The 24,004-nt window shown below is 32.0% G+C and overlaps 3 protein-coding genes across 4 annotated transcripts; all 3 read left to right on the forward strand.

Annotated features, from left to right (window-relative positions):
• The first annotated feature begins 8,626 nt into the window (after window positions 1-8,626).
• Window positions 8,627-11,994, forward strand: LOC148611848 (uncharacterized). 2 transcript variants are annotated; one of them, XM_088592797.1, is made up of 5 exons: window positions 8,630-8,808; window positions 9,733-9,844; window positions 10,873-10,936; window positions 11,256-11,330; window positions 11,764-11,994. In XM_088592797.1, exons 1-5 carry the CDS (start codon window positions 8,681-8,683, stop codon window positions 11,889-11,891), a joined length of 507 nt encoding a protein of 168 aa, XP_088448923.1. In that variant the 5' UTR covers window positions 8,630-8,680; the 3' UTR covers window positions 11,892-11,994. The 2 variants fall into 2 exon arrangements, with proteins under 2 accessions (XP_088448924.1, XP_088448923.1); XM_088592798.1 differs by lacking the exon at window positions 11,256-11,330 and having other exon boundaries at window positions 8,627-8,808.
• A 2,214-nt stretch (window positions 11,995-14,208) lies between these two features.
• LOC148611849 (uncharacterized) lies at window positions 14,209-15,838 on the forward strand. Its single transcript, XM_088592799.1, has 3 exons — window positions 14,209-14,334; window positions 14,534-14,634; window positions 15,428-15,838. Exons 1-3 carry the CDS (start codon window positions 14,289-14,291, stop codon window positions 15,752-15,754), a joined length of 474 nt encoding a protein of 157 aa, XP_088448925.1. The 5' UTR covers window positions 14,209-14,288; the 3' UTR covers window positions 15,755-15,838.
• A 3,203-nt stretch (window positions 15,839-19,041) lies between these two features.
• On the forward strand, window positions 19,042-23,763 carry LOC148611850 (uncharacterized). The gene is made up of 3 exons (XM_088592806.1): window positions 19,042-19,136; window positions 22,306-22,418; window positions 23,033-23,763. The coding sequence occupies exons 1-3, from the start codon at window positions 19,073-19,075 to the stop codon at window positions 23,333-23,335; spliced, it is 480 nt and encodes a 159-aa protein (XP_088448932.1). The 5' UTR covers window positions 19,042-19,072; the 3' UTR covers window positions 23,336-23,763.
• The last annotated feature ends 241 nt before the right edge of the window (window positions 23,764-24,004 follow it).

Raw genomic sequence — 24,004 nt, forward strand, 5'->3', positions numbered from 1 at the left:
TTATCAATAATTGAATTATTCACATGTTGATAAATATCCATTCACATATGTTACTAAATATCTACTGATATCAATAAATTGGGAATAAACTCCACAATGGCTTACCATAACCATAAAACAAGTCATATACATATTGCAATGTTTCTTTCTTGAAGGTGTACTTGCATGTGATGAACTTTTCCATTTCATTTTGTGTAGATAAGCTTGGTAAAATTTTTTGCTCTAATTCTGGACTCTCGATTTCTCTTAGATTAACAGAAACCAAACATGCGGTATCTGTCCATGGATTGGCCTATTTTAAAGAGGCCATGACTCCAAATTAAATATGAGCCTTCCTTTAGTAGTTGTAATATAAATTTCATCAAAAAATATTTCATAACAATTGATCAACCATAACTAAATCATCCCACGAAATACAAGTGAATATGGACGACGACATGGATCGCTGTCAGCACCATATCAATATACATGTACGATCGCAATATGTTTACGGTGACACTATTTTATTAAGTATATACATATATATCGGCAAATTCCGGGTTTGGACATGCTCCATTTCCAATTCCCTAAAAAGCCTGTCACTTACTTTTCTCTTGGACCAAATCAGTAGTCTGTGATTTGCTAAGAATTTACATCTATTAGGTCTTTTTTTTTACATTCGTCCTCGTTCAAACAGTTTTCTAGCAAAAGAAAGTAAAACTGCATAATGGAAAAAATTCTCAGTTACAGTCATGTATTGAACGGAAAACATTCGAAATTCATATGAAACAAAATTACAATACCGGTGTACGAAGGACTTTAAGGCTAAATTCAATCGCGACTGGCTAACAGCTAACGCTTCAAAATCACTATTTCAACTAAATCTTATATAAAACATCTTCTAAATAGTTATAAACATTTGTAGCCTGAAAAAAATGTTTCCTTGGACAAAAAAAGTATACTACAATGCTTGTTTTGCAGCTGTATACAATATATCCAGAGGCATTGCCAGTATTATTTGGTTTTAGAACCAACATAACCTGTATGTACATTCAGCACTTCACAACACTGTCATTAACTTTTCTTAAGAATCTCTATTTCATTAAATCCTGTAAATCTTCTTCATAATTTAACTAAACTTAGTTATTTCTACGTGTACAGTGTCTAAGTATGAAGAAGACCAAATTTATTTTTATGTACATGTTCAAACTTTACTTTATTGGAACGATTAATTGGTTAAATGAAAAATCATATAATGAGTTGTTAGTACATGCAGTCTGACATATATAGCAAAACTGAAAGTCGTTGGAGCTTCTGTGGAATTTACTTACATGTACACTGTACTTTTAAGTGTACATAACCTCTGTATTTATAATGTAGAGTCCCCGAAACTTCACGTTACAGTAATGGGCAGCTAATGGAACTACCCCAACTTAACAGATTCCTCAATGCCATGTGTTTTGCAACAACACGTCAAAAAGGTCATATGCATGATATACGCGTACGTCTATGGAACATAAACTCATAAAAGATATGTAAAAGGAAGGTCCCATTTAACCTTGGACCCAAGTGGATAATCTTTTTTTAGGATTCGGCGCTTGAGATATGTTTTTGTTTTGACCAACACCGTCAAAACAAAAAAAATATCTCCAGTGCCGAATCCCAAAAGTGATTAGGCCGTAGTTTTTGGTTTTCATTGTATTCTGATTTGGTGTCACTATGATCTATTTTGTTTCAAAATGTAAATAAAAATGAAAATAAATCGACCCCTTCCCTCCGACTCTACAAAATTTTGGAATGGTGATCTGAACCGTAACGTTATTTTTTGCACTGGAAAGATGATTTTATCCCAAAAAGTAATTCGCTGGGTCAAAGATTCAGCAAATGCTGTAGGCTGTACAGCGTGCAGATCACTAATTGGATTACTATGTCACAGTTCGACTTTTAATCACGTGTGATGCTTTTAATGAATTTAATGAATGAACGTGGTCACATGACAACTAATTTCCCCGAATACACCATGTCTCACATTCACGAGTATGACCATGCCGAGGAACTGTGTAAACGCTTTGATGCTTTACACCGTCCGTGAGGGACCCTAAATGATATCCAATGATTTTAAGAAATCCCTCAGTTCGTCATGTATTACAAATACCACATATAAGTGCAAACCGGGTCTAACAGTATTGAGTATATATGCTGGCACGAAAACGACTTTTTAACCAAGTATAGCAACAGTCACCTGATGGTCAGCGTCACTCATATCGTGCTGTTGATTGACTAACAACTGTGTTACGAAACATTTTGGGGGATTCTAGTGGTTTATATCTATAAAGACAGTCAAATTATCTGCTCGTAGCCACGATATCATAGCTTTATAACATACGAAATGAAGGGTGTAACGGATATACGGAAAGTGCTATCATTTTCAACTATATTGTAATAGTGTAATTTTACAAATGAAATATAGCAAAAAGAAAACAAAAACAAAAACAAAACAACAAAACAACAACAAAAAAAACAGTAAAAAGCAAAACAAAACAAAAAAACATGTACCAAACAAACGACAACCAAGCAATTTGTTTTAACGCACACTCCTTTTCTTGTTGAACGAAAGTATATTTGCGATAAATAACTACTTGTAGAGATTTGGATTGGTTTGTCGTTTTATTTAGTAAAACAATAGTCTTAATGTATTTTTTTCTATTATTCGTTTTATTTATTATACCTGTTGTCACATTTTTTTAATATTACAAACTTACTTAATTTTTGATAGCAATTTAAACATTTAGTTTGGTCATTGTAAATAAATTATCGATAAGTCAAGGAGGAATTAGTGATAGTTTAAGATAATTTAACTGAATTAAACATTTTTGCTGTATAAAATCAAAAGAAAAACCCGATAGTCAAATTTCCCAATTTATAATACAAAAATCAAACATTTAAAGTCTACGATAATTATCCTGTCATACTCATGATAGATTATAACATTACAACTGCAGAAACGAGAAACAACAAGGTAGGGAAATAGGCTATCAGTGCTAAATTAGTTTTAGCCTTTTTGTTTTCATTGTTTATTTGTGTTTTTTTTTTTATTTTTTGTTGTTGTTGCATTTGTTTTTAATTTCTGTTTTTATTTTAATGTAGTTTTCTTATTTGATTCTTGTAACATGTTGGTATTTTATAAAATTCAAAGAATGATGTGGTCTTGTGAATGCTAAATTCTAGGTCCTAATAATTTGACAATAGTTGAAATTAAAGTGAAAAATAAATGAAGAAAGATTGGAAAATGTTTAAAAAGTAGATAACAAAATCTTTATAAAAGTTTGAAACTGATCCTGTTAGAAATGCTTTGTAAATACTATTTTCTTCAAATAAAAACTGAGGCAGTTAGAGATTACCTATTTTTAATGTAGGGTGCTACTCATTAATATTATTTTAACAAAAAAGTGTTGTAATGATTTTTTTCGGCGGGTGTTTCAAGAAAAGCAGAGGACGCTTACCCTACCGGTGCACTTGGTCTATGCTCCCAGTTTTTAGTGGAATCCGAGTTGCTCATTTACTTTTGTTACTTTGTATGTATGATTTTAGTTACTTTATGTTCTTTTTGTGTATGTCTGTTTTCCATGTCTGGTCTTTGTCCCTGGATTACATTCTTTTGATTACCGCTATAACCTTGGTTCCCTTGATTACTCTTTCCGACGCACTCCCCAAACTTTCGCTTTTTATTATTTGACCTTAAGGACGCTCTTATACGGAAACTTAAGTCACCTGATCGCAATTCTGTTTCTCGATTGACCATATACTGATAACATAGAGGCGTTCGAAAAAATCTGTATCGAAAATTAAAATTGCGTTCTATCTAGTATTTTCTTGAATGAAATGTAGAAACTTATAAGTAAAAAAAAAACTTTTACTGCGTCGGTTATCTTTTTTTTTAAAGATAGTACTTGTTTTAAATTTTACTCATTTTTAATTCCAATTTTCTGGATTTTTTATCTTCACTTTTTCTTATAAACAACCTTGATGATTGTGCACATTCAGTTTGTTGTTCCATGGTTCTACACAATAGGATCATACACTTTATAAGTGCATGTCCAATTTTATTTTAAGGTATGAAAATTAATTAAAATTAAGTTAGCTAACGGCTACGCAAGACATCAATATATCGTTTATTTCAAATCAGTATGGACCCACTGTAGGAATACACTATTGTATCTGTCATACTTAGTTCACGCTTAACTGAAAACGCCCTAATAGAGCAACCAAGATAACTGGCTAACTTTGCACCCCAATATAAACCACAACTTTTATTTAAAAAGCAGGTTTTGATTAGATGGGACAATTTCATACCACATATCCAAATAAAATCATTACAATACTGATTTTTGTTTTTGAAAGTGATGTCATTCACATTCGAAATGGTTTATACATTGGTGTTTGATAGTTTTGGACCACCGTCGATGTAATTTAAGTAAGCATAACGCAAATTCTTATTCATAAAGCTCACAAATTCAGTAAGTTTAGCAAAAATCATAATTCATAAAGCTTAAGCAGCCCTGTTTTAGAGGCAATATATATTGTTGTTACTAAAAAGGCAAACACTTGGATACAAATACATAGTACTTGGGAGAGATTCATACTTAAAAGGAAAAAAAAACGATTCCAGATTATCTTTGAAATGTACTGAAGATGTTGTCCAAATAATGGAATTTCTGATCGACCACACTTTTTCACGGTGTGGTGGACGTGTTGTCCAACATTTCGACGTGAACAAAATGTGCCAATGCTACTGGATGACTATTCCCTCACTCTTATAAGACTAACTTCTTAGCTGATCTTATCTCAAAGAAGGAACGTTGTTTCCCCATATCCTATTATCTTCGTTTCTGCTATGTAATTGATCCTAGTTTCGGGGTTTTTATACATCGTATCTACCCCAAAAAATTGCGATACTACAAACTACATAGTCAGCCTCATGTATTTACCTTCTCGTAGAGATAGCAATCGGCGGAAAAGACAAAATCATGACAAAATTATACGATAAACCGATGAATTATCGTTGTGTATAGTTAACTTTCCTTTCATTTGTGGCAACGCACCTTTTTCACCTGCGTATGAAACTGTCATATCACAACTGATACTTTAGACATAGTTTTCCGAAACTATGTGGATTTTTTGTACATACTATACTTCAAACAATTAGGTTTCTGCAATAGGGCTATGTTGCTACAAGGTTAAGCTCATCACAAAAGATGATTTATGGTTGTCATCATGAACTCAGAGATCGTTTTGGTATACCCATCTGCACGATTTGTTCGCCGTGTCATAGTTTTCATTTCTTCTTTCATCTACCCCAGACGTACTATCTTATTAGTAATTGGGCGGATGTTTCTAGAAAATCAGAGGACACATATAGTACCGGTCTTTAGTGGTGTCCTGTTCCTTATTTGTTTTTGTTTCTATATGCGTGTTATATTGGTTATTTTTTTGGTCTATGTTGTGTGTGTTTTCTTTGTCTGGTTATTTTCCCTGCATTGATTTTTTTATATTATCCTTCGTTTACTTGTTCCCTTAAACCGGTTAATATTCATAACACTTACACGGTAATTAAATCTATTAGTAATTCTTATTTATAAAGCTTATACACAAGTTCAGTAAGTCTTACGTTATTTCTTGTTCATAAGGCTTAAACGTTCAGTAAGACAAACAATAATAATTCTTCTTAATCAAGCTTACAGTAAGTCTTATACTCTATCTAATCCATAAAGCTACATCATTTTAAAATAGTAAGAACCAACAATTTAGATAATGCTAGGTCTCTTTACGCTTTACAAAACACGACGACCTTACTTTTCGTTTATTCGAGACTCACACTATTGAAGTTTCACATCCGTGCATTAAAGAAAGACTAAGACTTTGTCTATTACAACGCTGTGTAATTTAAACAGATAGATAACGGAAGTATCGGTACATCGTTTCGGCCGAAGACAAGACTTTCGTTATTCTTTATACTTTGATTATGTTATTTTTTATTGCAGTTCGAATCCTGGTTCCTTTGATTTCCCTTGAACAATATAAGGTTTAATACCCTAGAAGTTGTTTTATAAACTTAATTAACAAGAAAAATCAATCAGGCATTGCATGCAAAATACACATCAGTTGATTTCCCAATTACTCGCTTGTGATAAGAAAATTCCAGAACAGGTAAGAGTCTAGCTACAATAAAATATGGGTAATAACAAAATTTATGATAAAATCTAAGCACTAGTCAAAAGTAAAAATTGTAAAAGTTGTAGCTCCCCGACACGTTGAAAACGGTCAATTTATTAGCTTGTTTTTTTTAACCAAAAGGTGATCAGAATGAAAAACACGCCGTCTGGAAAATATGATATTTCAATTTGTTTTATATTCATGTATTCACTCCCATTGTCAATCATTAGTAATCAAGGTAATTCAAAGTATTCTTTCGCTGCTTACGTAAATGTATTCTTAAAAAAAAATAACATACCATTAACTTGGTATTTTTGTAAAATGTGAAAAAAACGTTTAGAGTCAAATTTTTTAACTTTTTGACAAATGTTTGTTTTAAACAAAAGTATGTAAAATGTACTTAACATGACAAAAAGATAAATCGACACACCACAGCTGAAAAAAAACCTATGATTATAAAGACTAAAAAGGCTATTGTACGTATGGATTGACATTTAGAATTATGGATGTATTATAGAATGGTTTAGTTCACTATTCTATAATGTTAGACCAAAATAACTGGAAGAGAGAACATTTAGATAGTTATATTATTTGCACTTAAAGACGCCATACGAATATTTTTTTAGAATAATTAGATGTAATTTTTTTGTGTTCATATCAAAGCCTAATGATCTGCTAATCATTCATTGACATTGATTGAATTCTTGAATGGTTACCACTAAGAAAATTTGCTTAAATATTTCCTGTTTAATGTTTTTAGATTATGGATTTTGGTCGCCATAAGACTTGCCATGACCTGATTGGTGTCTTTGTCTTGTTCTCGTCGATTGTTGAGCTACTTACACTCATTTCAATATTGATATTAGATAGGTAAATTTGCCTTTTACTTTCAAATAAGATTTTATACGAAACATGTAGATAAGTTCTGTGGTACCATTCTCCTATATTTTAACTGAAAAAAAAATATGTTACACAATTTAAAGTATTCTTGCATTTTGCAACTTGCAGATAAGAAAGAAAAAGGCTACAAACTCTAATTCTGCCATCATGTCATGTATTTAATTGGTACATACTTTCCATCCCACTATAAATATTTCATGAATATCATTAATGATTTGTTGGAACATTTTGCCTTATATATTCGTTCTTGGGGATTGTTTCTTACAATTGTATAGACCTTTCACTAAAAAGGTTGCTACTATCAATGACTCGCCTGTTTCATTCTTCAGTTGGCAATTTTGACAAGTCGAGATAGGATGATATAGTTCTTGTCGAAAATGATGAAAGTTTTTTTGTACAAATGTTGTTGACAAAATGACACATGCGACGAAATTCGAACAATTTTTTCTTATAAAGTAACATTCCAGCTGCTAACGTGTAATGAATTTTCGTCTAAACTAAAGTTATTTCTAGTTACTGCGGCCATTTTATCGATTTTCCGGGAAGAACTCAGCGACCTGAGAAATTTCGGTCTGGGACAATAAATGGTAGTCAATTTTGGTGTAGTTCTTCAATCGTCACAATGATCTGATTGACCGATCTAGATTGTCCATTTCCAATCTAATCTAGGATTACAATATATATCATCAAAATTTCTTTTTCATCGGGCACTGCCTTAAACAAGCATTGTGGGTTTGACATAAATTCATGTCAGTAGATACAAAGAATTAAGGGTTCTTTTACATGAACAAGTAATCGTGTGTGCTACCTTTGTGGTTTTAAATTTAAAATAGATTGAAGAAGAAGTCTGGTTTATTTGTGTTAACTTTCCCCTTTTAAACAAGTGATATAAATAGACAAATTGAATCAACAGAGAAACTTGAGATAGCTTTAAATCTAAATAAACAAGCTCGTTTATATAGTTTATCTATGTGTGTTAGTTAACTTCATTCGAAACTAAATTCTCCTGAAATGTACATTGGTCTCTTCACCTACACATTTTTTTAAAATGTTTTATGGCGAAATGTTCAATAGTGTATACATTTTTGATATAGGCGTTATGATATGAGTAAAATCAACTTATTCGTTTACGTAATTTTTCTTTTGAAGATCAATTCAACACTTTTCCGTTTTACTACCAATAACGATTATATATTTGTAAAATATTCCATCTTAGACGAAATATATGAAAGATTTATTACAGGAGTGTACACTCGACTTGCGCTTATGCCTGGATGGTCACAGAAAATGAGAGATTTTTAAAATTGTCATGTATTATTAATTATTCGAGATGCAAGATCCATCTTAAATGAAGAATACCTGGTTCAAATGAGGACGAAAATCTATGACTTATCCTATCACAGTCTCAGATAATTCTCTAGGCCTATACAAATTCTTTGATTGGATGGAATTGGTTGTTTTTTTTTTATTGCAAATCTAAAAATAATACAACTCCATACTATTGATAACATCCGCAGTTTTTAGAGTACCTTTATCTTAATCAGGTGAAGGTTATTTCGTATTACGTATAGTAGATAGCTGTACTAACATGAATGCCTTGATTAAATCGTATACGAAATATAAGACATGTTTAGACTTAGTCGGTGCTTTTGGATTATTTCTATCTGTAATTAGTGTTATTTTATTCACATTTTTGATTTTCAAACACGTACTTAGGTAAGCATGTTCAATTATCTCAATTTCGTCATCAACTTAGCTGGCAATATCTTTTCAATGTTATACATTAGTTAGTGTTCAAATTGTTCCCAGGCGATTTATTTTGTACAAACAGGTATTTATTAGGGTCACAATTCAGTGTAATGTTTTCAAGGTATTTCACTATTAATTCTTAAATAATAACGACACAGATGAACTTAAGGAACTTTTAGAAATATATTCGCACGTTTTGCACTGTAAATATTTTCAAATAACCACAGTGTAAGAGGTACGTTACATAGTGTATCAATTGTATATGTTTCATTCGATTTTTGATCCATCCCGTATTACTGGGTAACACAAAGTAGTAGAAAAGTCTTCCATGGTACGATATCTAAAAAAAAAATTGTTCAATGCAAATTTCTATTGACATACACAGCTGCATGCCCAGTAGTCCTAGATAACTCTCGAAAACTATAGCTTTATGCAGCAATAAAATTCCTGATAAGTCGTATTGAATACTTTTTAGTCAAGACAAATATATGCTTCTAATTACAATGCTGATATTTTGTTACCGTAGTTAATTGTAAAGATAAACGTATATAGTATATGGGCACTACACCAGTTAGCTCACAGAAACAACAATCGGACTTGAAACTAAACTAAACAAAAACTCAGGTTTTGTTTTGTTTTGTTTTTCTTTTTTTGTTTTTGTTTTTTGTTTTTTTGTTTTTTTTAGTTTGTTTGTTTGTTTGTTTTAACGATAGTATAAACAAAGCATGGTATTAAATAGTTTTCAGTCTAGAAATTTTTTTACTGGAATATTAAAAATTGTTCTATTATCGTTAAAATTGGGAAACCATCAAATAATTAATTCATCCTTATTACAAATCATGTAAAGCATTGAATTTATCATTCTATTTAATGTCAAATCATTTATTTCAGTTCAAAGACCTACAACTTTACTACAGAATCCTTGATACATATTGTTATAGGACTTGTCATTGGACTATTGGCCTTTCTGTCTTCAATTACATATTTTTGTATTCAGTACTCGGTAATGACTTGAGCAAGGGTTTATTAGATTATGCAAATACCTTGCCATTAAAGATAAAGACACAGATGTGATATAGGATTTTCACATTTTGTTTTATACTAGACGGAAGTTTTTGAAAAATAATAGGTGCATAAAATTAAATACAACTGTTGAGAACTTACGATCCACGTTGCTAGCGTTTGAATTTATCACAGTATATCACTAGTTAGGATATTGTAACAACTATTTGATATTCAATTCCTAGAAAGGATGGTTGTTATCATTTGTTTATATTAAGATAGAGATAGAACCATATCATTTCTTGATAAAAACAATGCAATGGACGGTAAAGTTTAGATATGTGGGGAAAAAATTCGTAAAAAAATAAAAATAAAAAAAATCACAAGGCAAATTTTTGCAACATTCTAGCCCATTTAATAAAATAGAAATGTAACATTTATTATATAACCCTTCAACATGCTTATGATGTGGGCATATTGGAAGCACGATTTTCGAAATGGTTGAACACAAAAACCAAGAACCAAAAAAAAAAAAAAAAAAAAAACAATACAACAAACAAAAGTATACATTGTACGAATGAGGTATCAGTCTTTATAAAAATCAGACAGGATCTGTTCGTGTTTATTTCTAATTCAAAAACAATTACAAACCACAAAACCAGTCTTAGTTTGCCTTTCGGTTGTTTCACTTTCAAGATGAAAACCATATACATGTAGATTGTGTATGAAATTGGCTTTTTGAAATTTGGTTTGATTTGGTTGATTCTAGTGGGAGATAAATGTGTGGTCATCGCAAAATACAGATCAAAATCCGGAAAATGCTATCATTATCTAAAATTTAACGTATATAGACTGAAAAAGCATCATTTATTTCCTGGACTTTTTTACACCATGAATCATAGGCAGTGTCTGAATTTTATGAAGACCTGTACTTAAATCATTTCATGTAATCCATTCTGAAATCGTTCCGATTACTAAATTCACTCGGTTATTTGTTGTTTTTGAATACATATTGTCTTCATTTTCTAGACAATACGTACAAGAAACAAGGCAACAGACACATACGACAACAATCCAGTCCTTGAAAAGAAAGGTATGATTACATTGATCTTACCCTGTTGAATTTTCATACCACTATTGATTTGGATATGGTTATGACTGAAAATAACACTTATTGAAGCAGTGATGACAAATCGTTCAATGAAAATGACAAAATAACATTGAGATCATCTATCATGTATATGACTAAAGGCTGTTGTATGTTATACATACATTTTATAGTTTTTACTATAGTAAAATTTGGAATTGGCGGTTTAATACTATTACCAACCTTCTTGGTCCTGAATATTTAAAATTGAAAGCCATTCATTGATGTATTATATCATATTCATATATGATCTACTTTTTTTTAGGGTTGGACTTTGCAATTTGCTTTGAAGTCAATGACTCGAAGCAGGAGAAAATTATTTCTATGACTTATAATAATAGTATGTATGATGTAATGAATATGATTACTAATCTTCATCTTCATATGCCGGGAACTTAAAAATGAATATCGCTACGTTAAAATGTATAATTGTCGTATTCATTTTATTTTTTAATATGTCTATACCTTTTTTCAATTACAGAATGCCAGCATTTAACAAGAGACAAAAATGGTGTATTACAATTTGATAGGGACGTCTATATATAAGTCTGAAACATGAATGGTTAAAACCCTTCTGTACGATGTACGAATCGCGTGTTTGATCTTTAAACACCTATTTAGAGCGGGTGTTATATAAAGTTTCGTATATTCCTGTTGATCGGGACATTTTTCATCTTGGTGGTACATCATCAACTAAGTCCTTGTTCAAAATTCTGCCCGTCATACGCGAAGCCTAAAACCATATTTAACATAACAATGTACTGTTATTTCAGAGTTCAGAAAACAAGAAGACCCATTATGTAGATCAACAATAAACACTTTTACAAATAACGAGGTTGATCCCGTTATGGTGGAGGAATCTCAGTCTGACATAACACCGTTTGTGCATCATAATGCTTAGATTTGTTCTTATCTGCTGTTCATCAAAAAATGTTTACCAACCAATTGACTTATACTTTTGATGTCTTTATATACATCTTTTTGTAATAAATGATAATTATCTATTTTGCTAAATTTGTTTTGGACTTGACTTAACTATGAATCGGACAGTGTTTGGTAATTTTGTTGTTACCCTTTTTCATTTGTTTAAAAACTGACCTTTTTATAATTTTCTTTGAAATTGCACTTTAATTTGAGCCCATTGCCGTTAACGTTGGGATGAAAATGCGACAAAAGGGTATTTCCAAGAGGGAAAAACTATTAATGTATGAAAACATCAAACAAAAAAACAAAACAAAACAAACAAGGGCTCTAGCATTTTTACAACATCTTCATCCTTGATTTGTTTTAGTTCAGTTGATTACCAAAAAATAAAATAAAAACACACACATGATCCAGTATCCTATATCCTGCGAGGGACATCGGTCCGAGAGGTGATGTAGGTCGATGGTTGATACGGCATGTGGTAAATATGTTTACATATCATGTTTAATATATATCATAAATCTTAACTAAGCCTGTTCCAATCAGAGATGCAATATGGGTTACGCAATATAGGTCAGGGATGTGATATAGGGTATGCGATATAGGATAAACGATTTAGGTTTTCAATGATCATATCTAAGATAACCTGAACTATAATGGGTTTAACTGGTACTTTAGGGTCAATTATGATGATCACAAGGAAAAAGTGGCACGCGAGGTAATCATCATTTGTGAAAGCTTCAACATGTGCCAAAATATAGTATCAGGTAAAATCATATAATTTATTTTTAAATCGTTAGTTTTGACTGATCGATATACCGGTATTAAGAGGAGCCTTTTCGGCCAATCGCCAACCTTCTTACTTAACGTTTACGGTGATTGAACAAGAATTCCTGAGCCGAATGGTTCGTGTGGCAGCATTTGGCAAAACTGAAAAAAAAACGATAAAATAAAAGGTATATTGACAAACAAAGATTCCAAAAGTACCAGTACCAGATAGGCCATAAATTCCCCTGTCAGACTTTTAAAAGTTATTTGAGTTACTATTGTTTACATTGTTAATTAAGGGATATACTAAAGGAAAAACACATACATACACACAAACACACAGAAAGCAAACAAAAACGATATTATTTATGTTAAATGAGGAATATCACACATGATCACATTTAGCTACCTATTTTGAATCACTTTTGTGCATTCACCTTCTTCATCCAGAGGGTGTGGATGGGCATACTGTTAGATGACATGATTGGAACAGATATGTCGTATACTTAAACAATTGATAAGTTTGGAGTTCAGTTATTATCATGATATATCAACCCTCGAGAAGATCTATTTTTTACCAAAAATCGACCGATGGCCTCGGTAACTTTTAGATCTCTCTGGTTAATAAATCATGATATTAATCTCATCTAAAGTCATTCATTGTATATTAATGCATATTATAAAAACATTTACTTTATTCAAATATTTTATATGGTATATGAATTTATTACACATTTTAAAAAAGATTCTTACTTTCGTAATTAATATTGAAACACAAGGTTTTGTAATGTGGTCTAATGCCCCCCCCCCCCTCCCCCCTCTACGAAGTTAACAACATATTGTTTTACCGTGTTCTTTATATTACTATTCGTCTTTAGGGTAAAGCTGTATCTCAGAAACTGCTGTATAGAACAGAAGTTGAGCAAAACTATAACGGTATAGCATTCAAGAATGTTTCCCTTAAAAGTTGAAAAAAAATCATAGAGGTGTAGAAAATGTTGCTGAATATTCCTGGGTCAATCGGAGGAGTTTGGAAAACGTATAGTATGCCGTGCTTAACTGTATATCTAGTTCAAAGTTTGAATTTACATTAATGCCATGCAGCATGTTTTTGAAACTTTTTTGTCGAAACTCATTTTAGTATTTTTGACTGTCAAATTATTTGGACATATTGATGATTCCTACAAATCAGAATAATGAAATACCTGCTGGCGTGAGCTAGAGTCCTATAAGAGTCCCAAATGTGCTGTTAGATAAGTTTAGTAATACTAACTTGGGGAAACAATCAATATCAACGAATTACATCTCATCAAAAGCTTCCCGACGAACGTGTAGACATTTTATACTATAAATGTAGATAATTGACCAATTATCCATGCTGTATAATGCAACTAAAACGTAAAACTACTTCATTGAAATAATTTATACTACACAGAAAATTGAGGAATATAATGATGTTTAGTTTCTGCTCCAATTAAGTTTATTAGTTTTATTCATCAGAATCAAGTAATTTCACAGGGTAAGTGGTTATATATTTCTTCCAGCATTGTTAAAAACTGATCTAACGCTTCATGTTTATGAGAAAAGTGATTGTGTAATATTTACAATGTTGTCAAACTTTATATTAGTTTTATATCTAGGGATAGTACAAGGTATGCTATTTCTGTTAAATGCAACATTTAATTTAAAATCTTCGTGTAATTTATAGATTACAAATAGATAAATTAACATACAAGGAAACCCAACATTCTTTTTATAATTATTATCATAATCAACATGTTCAGATACGTATGTTCCATATTTACTGAGACTTTGTCACAGAAGTTTAGATTTATATTTTGTATATTCTAGAGCATGTTTCTACTGGAACGAAAGTTGAAAACTTGTATGTTAAAAATCATGAAACGGCTGTTCTTAGGTGTAGTTCAAAGAAAATTGGCCACGTCAATATGGTAAGTAATCGCTATTAAAATGTAACCCATTACCCCCATTTCAAAATTTTCCTTACGTATGATTCTTTTTTCAATCATTTTATCTTAAAAAAAGTATTTATGCAAATGTTTCAAACATGAATAGAGAACATGATATTTCATTGACATTTTAATATTGTCGGGGCAAATATAAACAGCCCAACGCTATTGATGATTTCGACCTTTAACACAATAGCTAAAAAATATCGAAAACTATAAATCTCTTATGAAAACAGTGGAAAATATGTTCACCCAGTCTACAGCTAGACACATGTTTAATGAGCACGATGATATAAGCTAAATTATTAGAATATCACTCCTTGAATTCCTCTGTCATGTTTCGATTTATTTTGGCTGAGAAAGGTATTTCAAGAGAGGTATTCTTGTCCTTATTGATAAATAACTGTTTGCACCAGTTGGTCTGTCGTAAACTATAGTTTTGCCCTCATTTTAGTTTCTTTTTTTCCTAATTTCATGAAGCATTCTGTTGATATGGAATAAAATCAATTGATTATTTCAATGTAACTTCTCATCGAAAATTGTTTTCTAAGATGTTCTTTGCAAAGTAGTACAACTTTATTCTAGAGGGAAGATATTTTCGATATTTTTTTATGCTTTTAAAGGGCTGAATGTGTTCTCCTCTAGATAAATTTTACGCGTAAGTGTTTAAACTATGCATAAAATATTGAATTATAAACATTTTCAAGACTAAAGATATACATTTTGATACATTTGTCTACAAAAATAGTGAAGCTGTTTTTGTTTTCATTTTTAGTTAGCATGGCGAAGGGATGGTGCAGAAACTCTTCTTGTTTCCCCAGGCAAGACGAAACATCTAGATTCGAGAATTAGTGCTAATTCACTTAGCAATTCAACAACATTACAAAGCCGCCTAATTATCAAAGACATGGGAGCTTCGGACGAAGGGAAATATTTCTGTATACATAACAATTGGGACAATGTAGTGCAAACAGTTCATTTGCATATGGGTCTTCCACCAATTCCCGAGCCGGCTTCACCGGCATACGATGTGTATAACTCGTGTATGCAAACATGTGTCTGGTTAGGTCTGGCATACACTTCTGAAAATGATCAGAATTAAGAAAGTATTGTTTCTGCATTTTCTTAATCAAATTGTACCGCTTTTATTTGAAAAAGAAGAAACACCATTTAATACTGCATTGAATCGTCGTTCTCTTAATGAATGGGTAAACTCAACTTGCATAATGCAATTTGTGCATTTAGAAGTGTAAAGTTGTCAAAGGTTAAAACATAAAATCATCTAATTACTGGTATTTACAAAACATGAAAATACATTAACATTACAGACACCATGTACGAACTTATTACAACTGAAGTTATAAGAAATGTCTTCACATTGAAGGCCGTATAATGACACATTCTGTATTTTTGGAGGCTCTCATATCTGTCTAATCTTGCTAAAGCGCATACATAGGCGGATAGCATAAGATAAAGTGTCTTTCCTTGATCCCAAAATACATGACAAACTGATTGAATCATTAATGTGTTTTTGTGTCGTTATATTTCTTTTTAGTTTGATTTTAAATAAATTTCATCGCTTTTGTGACCGTGACACTAGTATTAAAATTGCTGTCGGTGCTTTCCAGAGCTTACTAAATACATACAATACCCATCATATAAATCGTTGCAATATACGGTACAACGTTTCAAGGAGTAACCTCTCACCAGCATCATTAGAATCACATATGTAGGAAGATCATAATCTAAACATTAGTTGTATACAACGAAAAAGAGGCCAAATTAATCACAGAGGTCCACCAAATTCATTTTCTTCAATGTATTTGGGAACAATATCCACGTTGCGCACACTGTAGCTCAACTACTAAATGAAACTACTTTGATTTTAGGCTTTAAGGAGCTGTCTTTGTAAAAATCATGCAAAATCTGAAAAATGTGATACATTCTATAAAAGGCTACATATTTTCATTATTGTAATCAAGTTGTTTATGGGTCTGTGCTATGAAATATGTAATTATTCATTCAAATCTTCCTGCTCTAAAGAGATAATTAATATTGAAATCAATAGATTCTATTGTATTTGAGTGTCATTTACAGAGTTATCTACCTTAATTTTGAAATCTACAGTGCATGCTATATAATTTTTATCTCCTAAGGATACGGGTTATATGAAAAAGTGAATGTTAATTTCTGTTTACTATGGCAATTCAAACAAAATATCAAAAATAAAATTGTGTAGGCTTTTTATCCATCACATTTTGCATGATTCTTAGCTGGAGTACTACTTAAATATCCGACTATTTGTGCTTTAATAGCATTTGACATTGATAATAAGGCACTGCTGTATTATTATATTGCACATGTATCAGCAAAAGGGAATCTACTAGCTTGACAACCTATAACATACACTTGGCGCCAGTTCTACAAAACAAAAAAGTCACTACCTAACAGAATCCGTCATTTCTACCAATCAATTTTGAGCTATTCATTTTACACAAGTATGCAAATTCTTATAAAAAATGTAAAATTGTTGTCCTTGCAGAGAGCTTTTGTGTTTTGTTTCTCGTATTTAGTATGTTATATGTTTTAATTAACTTGCGTACATATGGCACAATATAATGTTAACAGATATAAGTATTGATTTGGCATACAAAACCGTAAGGCATAACGTATGAATTAAATATATCTACTCATAGAGTACATGTTTGACTACGAAAAAATAATTGAAGTTACCGGAAAGGTAATACTTCATTAAGGCGCACCAGGCACTTTGCAATTGAGTTACCCCGCCTGTAAAAAGTTTAAAAATACCCACTTTTGATTTGGAATTCACAGAGAAGCACCTGGATTTGATGTGAAAGAGGTGTGACCAAGGTTATAGCGGCAATCAAAAGAACGCAATCCAGGGAAAAAGACCAGACATGGAAAACAGACATACACAACAAAGAACATGAAGTAACTAAAATTATACATACAAAGTAACAAAAGCAAATAAGCAACTCGGACTCCACTAAAAACTGGGAGAATCAGTAGGGTAAGCGTCCTCTGTTTTTCCAGAAACTACCGCCGAGTTGTTCATAAAAAGTCAAGATGGGGTAGTTGAGAGAGGAAAGGAAAACTATGACAGTTAAACAAATCAGTTTTCACGGTGCAGATGGATACACCGTAGCGATCTACGAGTTTATGATGACGACCACAAAACTTCTGTGGTGATGACTTCAATCGTGTAGCAACATAACCCTGTTCCAGAAGCCTATTTGTTAGAAGTCTAGCGCGATACAAAACGTCTGTGCAGTTTCGGTAAGCTCTAGCATAACGTACGAGTTGTGATATGAACACTCCATACGTAGGTGCTGAAGGGATGTTGCTACAGATGAAAGGAAAGTTGACAATTCTGAATGAAAAGTCATCACGTTTGTCGTAAAGTTTGGTCAAATCGATCGATTTCTAAGTGTAGGACAAGATATGAAGCTGACCTCCAAGTATCTGTAGTATCCTTTATCTCAAGTTCTTTGGGATAGATGCGATGTATCAAATTCCCGAAATTAGGTTTAAAGATGATACGTCATCTATATAGCGGAAACTGAGATTAAAGGATCTAGCTGAACGATATTCTTTCTTTCGGATCGGATCAGCTATAAAGTCAGCCTCATAAGAGTGAAGGAATAGGTCAGCAAGTAGAGGAACACAATTTGTTATCGATAAAAAATTCCAGCATTTTGAAAACATCGTCAGTATATTTTGAAAATGATTTGGAATTGTTTTTGTATAAGGAATCACCACCAACTTTTACGTATTTTATGCAGGTGTCTAAAGTATGATTGTGTGTTTTATTTGGTTGGGATTTTCAATACGTACACCTAATAACAACATAAAAGATCGGATACTTTGGCAACTATTTTGTTTTTATTGTGGATATTTTAAAATCTCAAAAATGGAAATCTTTACCTTAAATTTGATCGTAAAAGCAACTACCATAGGTTTCAAATCCTCCAATTTTATCATTTATTGTCATTAAGACCTATAAAGTATAATTATTATAAAATGGTGTAATTTTGGGCGATTTTAATCCTGAAATAACCACCTTCGTAACAAATGTTACAGCGAGTAATATAGTTAACTTCAGTGAACAGAGTTAGTCTTACCTTAATTAAATGACAATCATCTGGTAAACTTTCTTTGGCTAGCTAAATGAACATTAATTACGCGATTTAAACTTTTATTAAATTATTACACCACCTATCACACGACAGAAAGTTAAAATCACCTTGATTATTGCCCTGTTAAACTGGTAAATGTCATTCAATCAAAGGAGGACCAACTTGACTATAATATTCACTGTAATTACTTTGAACTAAACGGCGTAATGTAGCTTGAAAGAATAATTTACTCAGTATTGTTTTTTAATCGGAAGAAATATATGCACATGCTTTTTTGCACAATGCAGTCACTACTCTGTTTGGCTATTATTTTAGTTATACAAGGTTAGTCATTTAAAATAAAATCTTTCTATTTAAGATCAAATAATAAGATTTTCCCGACTTGCGGACCAACATTTTGTCAACATTTATCTCCCTTTGGAGCAGGTGTCTATTCGGAGCACGTAAGGTTTTCCATCCGATATCGACGACACTTTAGAAAATCTCGAAAGTCAAAAAGAAATGTCTCGTTCTACTGACCCTGCCATAAATTTTCTATACCCGGGATACAAATGAAAATCATCCTTATGTAACCTACCAACAAAATGAAACACCTTGTAAATTTTAGAAACACCGTTGTGTTTGTCTTCTGGGGATTCCATTTTCATTCGAGTTACCTCTTTTTTCTGCACCCGCATCCGAACATCGATTAGAAATACTTCGAAATTATATATGCTCTTACGGGAGGGAACTCCGCAAAAACAGGACAAAATATGGCTGTATCCCGAGCTCCGCAAGTAGGGAATTGAATCAATATTAAAAAAAGGCGTTGGTGTTTTTGCTCATTTTTGTTGGTTTTTCAAATGATGATTTTATCGTTATGAACAAAAAACGAATTAAGTTAGTAATATACTCGATGTCAGTTCAAGCCCATTTTCGATTCAATCATGATTTCCTTCTTAGCCGTTCTTTTATCGAGGCAAAGTTGTCTTTCTTTTTATTTGTTATTCGTTTCCAAGTTCATAAAAAAAAACATCAGTACTGACGATTGGTATTCACAATCAAAAGGGATTTTATAATTCCTTACAAGAAATGTCATAGTAATTCCGCATTTTGTGTTGCTAAGTGTCATTTGTTGACAAAATACTGATAATTGTATTTTTTTTTAATTTCTATGTTGAAAAAAATGTAATTTCTCAGAGATTCGCAAATAAACAATTATTATTATAAACTTCTTTTAAAACTTGAATCTTTTGTAATCACAGCTGCTAAGGAGGGTCTACGGTCCTACCACAAAATTTGTTACTCCCGTACTAGTATTAATTCAATGTGGATCCTGAACTATTTGGAAGATCTTCTGGAAATTCTCAATACAAGATTATTATCAGAATATAATAACATTTAAAGAGTAATCAAGGGAACAAAGGTTAAACCTATGAGTTTTCAACTCTTCACACTTCAATTCCCCATACTCAGTTAAAATCCCGATTCAAAAAACTTTACACATTGTTGTTACTCAAACAAATGATAAACCTAAATACAAATATGTAGTTCTTGGTAAAGAATCCTCATACATTGTAAAAAATAATTCCAAACCATCTTCCGAATATACCGAAGTTGTTTTCAAAATGCTTGAATTTTTGATCGACAACATATTTGTCTAGTGTGGTGGATGGCATTCCAATGGGTCAAATTGTGCTTCTATACTTGCTGACCTATTCCTTCACTCTTATGAGTCTGACTTTATGGCTGATCTGATCCGAAAGAAAGAACAACATTTGGCTAGATCCTTTAATCTCAGTTTCCTGGTCATCAGTACAGAAGTTTTATGATCGTCATCATGAACTCGTGGATCGTTACGGTGTATCCCTCAGCACCATGAGTCCGAGTTGCTCATTTACTTTTGTTACTTTGTATGTATGATTTTAGTTACTTCATGTTCTTTGTTGTGTATGTCTGTTTTCCATGTCTGGTCTTTGTCCCTAGATTACATTCTTTTGATTACCGCTATAACCTTGGTTCCCTTGATTACTCCTTCCGATATAGATTTTGAAGTATTAATGTTAGTGAGCAACTCGTACTCCACTAAAAACTGGGAGCATGGACCAGGTGCACTGGTAGATAAGCGTAATGACCTTTATCCTAGGTCTACCTCCTTAAATGAAACACGGTGAAAATTGTCTCAAACGAACTCTGAGAAATCTAAAAATATGTGTAACCAGAAGCTTTTAAAAGTCAAGTCTCTTTATCGTATATTAAACCTTGCTAAATCGAGCACCTGTCTTAACAGAACAATTTATTAGTCCAAAAGGAGTTCAGTATAGACAGGTTTCACGGTAATCAGTTTTAGCTCTCATGCGACTTATAGCGAGCGAAATAGTTAATTGTAAGGAGTACAATTAAATTGGTCTTCCTTTAATTAAATGTCAATAAAAGGACAATGTACAAAAAGATTTCAACTTTCTATCAGTTTAAAAATAAAACGCCTGTTTTATAAAAGAAAGTTCAAATATCCTTGATAATGTCTAGTTAAGTTTCTTCAGAAGTCAAAATCTGAGACGCACACATATACACATAAATTTTTGCAACGTTTAAATAATTTTATTTCCTTGGTTTATTCTTGACTTTGCCAGTTGATGTATTATTTAATTTGTCCCTCTGATTGGGTAATTTTGTTTTTACCTTTATCATGGAATGAAACCTTATGAAAATATAGTTTTGTTGGTACATTCTTTTAGGCGATTTTTAGATTTGTTTTTCAAACAAAACAATAACAAAAATGTGCGGTCAAGACAAATAACTAGTTCATGGCAATTATGTGTGCAATCATACTTTGACATCTTGTTGAGGTATTCGCACTGTTGGATCAATAAAAATGCTACATATACATAAAAACAGAAAAAAAATGTTTTATGTATTTCTGGATCGAGAAACGCGATGCACTCTCTGTTCATTTCAAATCGTTTATTTCACTTTTAATGTACTTCCGTTGATTGGTAGTTCCTCCATAAGTGTTAAAAGCACAGTTAAAAAATAGTTTGGAATGGAATGTCGATTTCCCATTCCTTTTCCTGTGCATTGTTGTTGGAATAGGAATTACCCAAGAATATTTTTACATAAAATATATTTGCTTGGAAAAAAAGACATACGACGTAAAGTATATATGCACATTATGATATTTTCCCAGAAGGTTTCGGTTTCATGTATTGAAAACAAAATGAATATATTGACATTCATTTATGTGTATATATACGTCCCACATTTTGACTTGAGAAGAATCTAAACTATCTATGAAAGGCACCTTCGAATCCAGTTCCTTGCAGTTAAACAAATACTTCCTGTAAAACAAAATTAATTTGAGAACGATAATGCTATATTTTAGAAACGCTTGTTTAGATTCCTGCTGATTTGTTGTTGATTATAAAAATAATTAATAATATTGGAACTTTTCATTGTTGGATCTCTATGTGTTTGTCTTAATCATCTGCTTCATTTAATTTCTGTTTAACGTAAGGATTGTATTTATCAACTGCGGCATTCAGACCAGTAAGACAAATGTATGTTGAAGATGGAGAAAAGGCGGTGTTGCCGTGCAGTTGTAAATGGCATGGCTGTAATATTAATGCAGTGAGTAGACATTATAAATGTAGCTAGAAACAGTCCATTTCCAGTACTGATGCTGAACTTACAACAGATACATTATATTGCATACTTTCTATAACTTTGGAAAGAGTAAACAAAGGAACCAAGATTCGTGCGCAAATTAAACGAATATACAATAAGGCATATGTAAACAGGAAAAACAGACACACACAAAGAACACGAAATAATTAAAATAATACCTAGAAATTACGAAGAAAAAAGAAAATTGAGCAACTCGGACTTCACGAAACACCATGAGCGTTGACCAGATGCACCGTTATGGTAAGCATCCTCTGCTTTTCTAGAAACATCCACCGTGTTGATCCTAAAATGTCCGGGGAAGACGACGGAAAAAGGATAATGGATACCATTTGATTTACATGGAAATGCATTTAAAACAAGATATTAGTAGGCTTTACTTTTAAGATTGCACAAATTACACTAGTTTCTTCTCGAAGATTTAAAAAAAAACAGTCCTTAATTCATCTGTCGTGTTCCAATGATACTACATGTATTTTAGTATTAAGCATAATTGTTGGACTTCAACAGATTTGTCACTAATCAACTCACATTTATTGTTTTACTTTGATCTTGGGCAGTTATTGTGGATCTGGGACGACAGAAATGTGTTTGAATTCGATGAAAGAGTAAGTACACACAAAAACCTAGCAGCGAATACGTACGATATTATTATTGAAAATGTGAAACATAGTGATGCTGGTAATTATACATGCGTAGGGGGCTTAGGTATTGCTGAGAAGGTGGAGCTTCACGTAGTGGAACCGAGTAATCTTCCCAAAGAACAGACAACTGATACTAACAAAGGACAAGATGAGCCTAAGTACACTATTTCACAGTACAATACATGTGTCAGTAGTTGTCTTCAATCAATGACACCTTGAATGTTGGGAATTCATTTTAATCTTCCAAGATATGTAGAATTTTTCGATCAAGTTTTCGGAAACTATAAAAAAAACTAAAAATCATAAAGTATTTTTTACATATAATTATGCTTAACTTTCAATACATTGTGTACAACAGGTATGTAACTTTGGAAACAATTAATTTTCACGTATACTTACAACTATATATGCAATCAATCCTTAAATGTTTCAACTACATGTATATTTCCAGAATTAAATTAGTATAGTGTAGCGTATGCTTTTGCAATTATCAAATATATAGACAACAGAGCACAGCAAGCAAAAATCGTATTTAAGCGGAATTATTTATACAACAGGTGCTTATGTATATTGCCTGAACAAAAGGACAATATTAAATTTGAAAGCTATATTACTTATTACACAAGGACATTCAATTTATCGATAATGCACTCTACATAAGCAACTACAGTGTTTATTTCATTGAAGACCGAGTGATAATGCCCTGGAATCGTCTTGACAAGATAACACGTATTAATGAATACCACATATGACCATGTTTTAAACAATGAAAATAATTCATAATAATATGAAAGTCATTTTGGTAGGAATGTCAACCCTCTCCTGTAAATCTGAAGTGCTCGTTGCTTTCACTGGGTAAAGTGTAGATCATACAAATGCACATTACGT

Source organism: Perna viridis, chromosome 7 (genome assembly GCF_037379345.1).
Source record: "Perna viridis isolate PV_CMFRI_1.1 ecotype Kerala chromosome 7, ASM3737934v1, whole genome shotgun sequence".
Taxonomy (NCBI): Eukaryota; Metazoa; Mollusca; class Bivalvia; order Mytilida; family Mytilidae; genus Perna; species Perna viridis.

What these genes read in the sequence shown, in the direction of transcription:
- LOC148611848 (XM_088592797.1), top strand. Translation starts at nt 8,681, where the DNA reads ATGAATGCCTTGATTAAATCGTATACGAAATATAAGACATGTTTAGAC. An exon ending in ATTTTTGTATTCAGTACTCG is followed by an intron (nt 9,845 to 10,872) that starts GTAATGACTTGA and finishes TTCATTTTCTAG; the next exon opens with ACAATACGTACAAGAAACAA. An exon ending in TTCTATGACTTATAATAATA is followed by an intron (nt 11,331 to 11,763) that starts GTATGTATGATG and finishes CTGTTATTTCAG; the next exon opens with AGTTCAGAAAACAAGAAGAC.
- LOC148611849 (XM_088592799.1), top strand. Translation starts at nt 14,289, where the DNA reads ATGTTGTCAAACTTTATATTAGTTTTATATCTAGGGATAGTACAAG. An exon ending in ATATCTAGGGATAGTACAAG is followed by an intron (nt 14,335 to 14,533) that starts GTATGCTATTTC and finishes TGTATATTCTAG; the next exon opens with AGCATGTTTCTACTGGAACG. An exon ending in AAATTGGCCACGTCAATATG is followed by an intron (nt 14,635 to 15,427) that starts GTAAGTAATCGC and finishes TTTCATTTTTAG; the next exon opens with TTAGCATGGCGAAGGGATGG.
- LOC148611850 (XM_088592806.1), top strand. Translation starts at nt 19,073, where the DNA reads ATGCACATGCTTTTTTGCACAATGCAGTCACTACTCTGTTTGGCTATT. An exon ending in TATTATTTTAGTTATACAAG is followed by an intron (nt 19,137 to 22,305) that starts GTTAGTCATTTA and finishes GTTTAACGTAAG; the next exon opens with GATTGTATTTATCAACTGCG. An exon ending in ATGGCTGTAATATTAATGCA is followed by an intron (nt 22,419 to 23,032) that starts GTGAGTAGACAT and finishes GATCTTGGGCAG; the next exon opens with TTATTGTGGATCTGGGACGA.